The sequence below is a fragment of the Sardina pilchardus genome, chromosome 5, assembly GCF_963854185.1.
Source record: "Sardina pilchardus chromosome 5, fSarPil1.1, whole genome shotgun sequence".
In the NCBI taxonomy this organism is placed as follows: Eukaryota; Metazoa; Chordata; class Actinopteri; order Clupeiformes; family Clupeidae; genus Sardina; species Sardina pilchardus.
The window spans coordinates 1,536,553-1,541,552 of NC_084998.1; the positions used below are offsets into that span (position 1 = coordinate 1,536,553).

Consider the following 5,000-nt stretch of genomic DNA (forward strand, 5'->3'; position numbering starts at 1 on the left):
TGCCTGTGACTTGATAACAGCAACTTTTGGGATTTCTGCTGTTATGGCTTTGAGTACCCGTAGGAAAGCTCCTCCTAAGAGCAGGAACTGAGTACTTGAGTACTCTGCAGGAAGAGAGGGCTGAGTACTCTGTAGGAGGAGAGGGCTGAGTACTCTGTAGGAGGAGAGGGCTGAGTACTCTGTAGGAGGAGAGGGCTGAGTACTTGAGTACTCTGTAGGAGGAGAGGGCTGAGTACTCTGTAGGAAGAGAGGGCTGAGTACTCTGTAGGAGGAGAGGGCTGAGTACTCTGTAGGAGGAGAGGGCTGAGTACTCTGTAGGAGGAGAGGGCTGAGTACTCTGTAGGAGGAGAGGGCTGAGTACTCTGTAGGAGGAGAGGGCTGAGTACTTGAGTACTCTGTAGGAGGAGAGGGCTGAGTACTTGAGTACTCTGTAGGAGGAGAGGGCTGAGTACTCTGTAGGAGGAGAGGGCTGAGTACTCTGTAGGAAGAGAGGGATGAGTACTCTGTAGGAAGAGAGGGCTGAGTACTCTGTAGGAAGAGAGGGTTGAGTACTCTGTAGGAGGAGAGGGCTGAGTACTTGAGTACTCTGTAGGAGGAGAGGGCTGAGTACTTGAGTACTCTGTAGGAGGAGAGGGATGAGTACTCTGTAGGAGGAGAGGGCTGAGTACTTGAGTACTCTGTAGGAAGAGAGGGCTGAGTACTCTGTAGGAGGAGAGGGCTGAGTACTCTGTAGGAGGAGAGGGATGAGTACTCTGTAGGAGGAGAGGGCTGAGTACTTGAGTACTCTGTAGGAAGAGAGGGCTGAGTACTCTGTAGGAGGAGAGGGCTGAGTACTCTGTAGGAAGAGAGGGATGAGTACTCTGCAGGAAGAGAGGGCTGAGTACTTGAGTACTCTGTAGGAAGAGAGGGCTGAGTACTTGAGTACTCTGTAGGAAGGCTCCTGGCTAGAGAAGGACTACTGTAGGCTGGCTGGGTAGAGTGAGTCACCAGCAGGAGGCCAAGTTGTGTTTTCATGTTTTTCAGCTTAAAGTGGGGAAAGCATGAGGGGGCAGAACAAGAAACCTTCCTGTTTGTGTGCTCCATAGAGAAAAGTACACATGCACACACACACTTTACATGAGTACACTACACACACACACACGTGCGCACTCTCAAAGATTGGTTGTTTGTTTGTGTCAACTTAGCCTGGAACCCCACTAGTCATGCAGGAGCTGGAATGGTGACTAATTCAGGGCCGCAGGAAACTTCAGAGCTTCATCCGCTAACCAGGGATCCCTGCTACATGTGGGCCACATGTGGGCTAGAAGTGTGCCATATGCGGGCCACATGTGGGCTAGAAGTGTGCCATATGCGGGCCACATGTGGGCTAGAAGTGTGCCATATGCGGGCCATATGTGTGCTAGAAGTGGGCCATATGTGGGCCATATGTGTGCTAGAAGCATGCTAGAGCTGGACAGTTGATCGATTTTTAAATCGGAATGGGAATTTGCACCATTAATCGTGGCGTTGTTACAGCTATTTTCAGCCGTGGCCCAGTGGCTAATCTGGGCCCATCTATGGTTTCTACTGTATATTCACGTCATCCTGAACGAGTGACCATATTGAACTGAAGCTTGATTAGTTCATTAGTTGATGACATAATCGCTAGAATACTCGATTCCAAAAATAATCGATAGCTGCAACCCTAGGATTGGGTCCTAGGTGGGGAAGGGTAAGTGCAGGTTCTGGGGTGAGGTCTGGGGTGAGGTCTGGGGTGAGGTCTGGGGTGAGGTCTGGGGTGAGGTCTAGGGTGAGGTCTGGGGTGAGGTCTGGGGTGAGGTCTGGGGTGAGGTCTAGGGTGAGGTCTGGGCCGAGGTGCTAGGGTGAGGTCTGGTCCGGTTCTTTCTCTGTTGATTGACGTCTCTCTGGTCCTGCAGACGGATGACGTGGAGCGGCGTAAGCAGCAGGAGTCGGATGGGGCATCACGCGGCCCGCGGGGCAGAGGAGGAGGAGGAGCGGGAGGAGGAGGAGGAGGAGGAGGAGGAGGTGCAGGAGGAGGAGGAGGAGGAGGGCGTGGCAGTGTGGACCACACACGGGAGGAGATCTGGATCCGACCCAGCCGGCAGCCTGGAGGGTCCTGGCCCGAGAGTGAGTCCGGGAAAGACTCGGAGCTGGACGGAGAGCTGGGAACACTCAGCTCCAGAGACGTGAGTGGAACCAATAGGTTTACACACACACACACACACACACACACACACACACACACTCCTACTCTCACAAAGCTGCACACGTGGGCCTTTAACGTGGCGACCTGCAGTTCTTTCAAGGTTGTGTGCGCGTGTTGTTGTTGTTGTTGTTGTTGTTGTTGTTGTTGTTGTTGTTGTTGTTGTTGTTGTTGTTGTTGTTGTTGTTGTTGTTGTTGTTGTTGTTGTTGTTGTTGTTGTTGTTGTTGTTGTTGTTGTTGTTGTTGTTGTTGTTGTTGTTGTTGTTGTTGTTGTTGTCGTCGTCGTCGTCTTATTCACACACTTACTGATCTATACATGTGTGTAGATTCAATATGCGCACACACACACACAGATGTTTACTTCCTTTTAATGAGGTATTGGGACGCAGTCGTCAGGTGAATCACCAGCCCAGCTGCTGTCATCCTGTTACCGTGGATATTCGCCCACGTCAGTACAACACACTCCGATGAGAACGCTCTCCTCCCTCCCTCTCCGCCTCACGTGGCCCTGAACGTGTGTGTGTGTGTGTGTGTGTGTGTGTGTGTGTGTGTGTGTGTGTGTGACGGGTGGAAGTTGTGCTATAGACAGGGTGGTGGAGGATGTTCCATTCTTCAGGGGAATAATAATAGTCATAGTTTTGAGCAGAGTTTATGAGAGAACAGGAAGATCATTGCATCAGCTGGGAAATGTAGTCATCCTTTGCTGCCTATAGGATTTAAGGGCTGTTCACACCAAGAGCGATAACTATAATGATAAAAGCGTTCCCACTGACCAACAATAAAGTCTCTCCTTGTGTCAATTTATGTGATGGCTAAAATGTGATGTGTTCTGATTGGCTGTTAGCTTTTTATCGTTTTCAGAATCGCTCTGAAAGTGATCACTGACTATATCGTTCTTCATGGCCCATTCTCAATGTCCGGACTCACGGACTTTGGTGCGCGTTCTCGCGAAATTCGTAAGTGCTTAGGGCTGTCCCAATGTCGAATTACAACGGGCGTGAGGGTTTGAGTACACACTTACCAAACCCTTTCCGTGAGTCTGAATCGGTGCAGACTTAACCTAAGGGAATTACCCACAGTTCAAAGTGTTGTGACGTTTACCACGGAGATCATAGGTAAATCCGGAAATTGCAAAGGTAAACAACAGCACGACACACACGAGCATGGTGCAAATGTTAGCAACGTCTTTGTTAGTAAACATCGCCAAAGGTACATGTGATCTTGTGAAGTGCTGTATACACAGGTATACAATCAGCGATGTCAAACATCACCTCACGAACCAAAACGCCGTTTACCAGCTTATATGAGTGGGGGTTTCCCAAGTCTCCACTTTGGCCGGAGTTTTCAGAGATAATTAGGGCTGTTCAATTAATCGACTTTAAATCGTAATCGTGATTATGTGTTTAAATCAGGCTTGTGCACAATTCCGAATTTTAGAATTGGCCATCATTCAATTCATGAATTGGAATTTGAATTGAATTGGCCCCGCCCCACGGGAAGTTTAATTTGAATTTGAATTGGAATTACAGGAAGTGGAATTAAATTCATGGAAATTCAAAGCAATTCCAGTCACACAACAAGAAGAAATGTAACTAAATGTTACTTTGGAAATGTAATTGATTACTGTTTTCAATTATAAGTTATGTGTTTGTTGCAATCATATCTGACAAATATTGTGAAACTTCATTGTTAAACACTGCCCTTAAATGATGTACATGTATGAAATTGTTCGAATTTCACTTCAATTCTACTTCCTTTAATTCAAATTAGAAATTTAATTCTGCGTCCTGTTTTTGACCTCAATTCAAATTCAATTCAAATTCAAGAATTTCATTTGAGTGTAGGAGTCATTCTCAATTCAATTCTGAATTTTGCACAAGCCTGGTTTAAATCAATGTTAAAATGGGAAAAATTTTGTGGCAAAAGTTCAGTAATTTTTCTTAAGATTAATCACTTAAAATGAATTATTATTAATTGATATTGTCTAATAAGAGCAAGATTTGCACTTTAATCCCAATGGTGAAATTATTTGCAAAATGTTCAATAAAAATTAACATATTTGAAATAATTTCTTGCCTTTTGTCATTTCACAAAATAATCGTAATCGTAATCGTAATAGAAAATCGAATTTTGCGAATTTTGGGCAAAATCGAACAGCCCTAGTGATAATGGAGACAGGCCAAACCAGGCAACAGGCCAAGCGGATGGAAAAATATGCGTTTTTCCTTACATGTTTACAGGTATCAGATGGTTGTGCCTTGTGCGTGCGTGCGTGCAGGCCTTTTGCTTCATGTTGTTGTTGTTGTTGTTGTTGTTGTTTTCCCTCCTCAGCTCCAGAAGAGGTTCATCCTCAGTTTCCTGCACGCCCATGGAAAGCTCTTCACTAAAGTCGGGTAAGACATCTACAGTTATAATTATAATCATTTTGGGTGAAGTGCAATGTAGTAAATAATATTAATATGCACCAAAAATTGCCGTGTGTGTGTGTGTGGTGTGTGGTGTGTGGTGTGTGGTGTGTGGTGTGTGGTGTGTGGTGTGTGTGTGTGTGTGTGTGTGTGTGTGTGTGTGTGCAGTATGGAGTCGTTCCCTGCTGTGGCGAGTCGGGTGCTTCAGGAGTTCCGTGTTCTGCTGCAGCATAGCCCCTCCCCCCTGGGCATGACACGCCTCCTGCAGATCATCACCATCAACATGTTCACTATTCACAACGCACAGAGCAGAGGTAACACACACACACACACACACACACACACACACACACACACACCCTGCAGATCATCACCATCAACATGTTCACTAT

At 46.5% G+C, this 5,000-nt stretch overlaps 1 protein-coding gene across 1 annotated transcript in view; it reads left to right on the forward strand.

Annotated features, from left to right (window-relative positions):
• Positions 1 to 5,000, forward strand: part of smg6 (SMG6 nonsense mediated mRNA decay factor) — a 38,661-nt gene that overhangs the window by 12,161 nt on the left and 21,500 nt on the right. The window contains exons 8-11 of the mRNA XM_062535930.1: positions 1,917 to 1,977; positions 2,038 to 2,186; positions 4,535 to 4,596; positions 4,777 to 4,922. Coding sequence (XP_062391914.1) covers positions 1,917 to 1,977; positions 2,038 to 2,186; positions 4,535 to 4,596; positions 4,777 to 4,922 — 418 coding nt within the window. The remainder of the gene's footprint in view (positions 1 to 1,916; positions 1,978 to 2,037; positions 2,187 to 4,534; positions 4,597 to 4,776; positions 4,923 to 5,000) is intronic.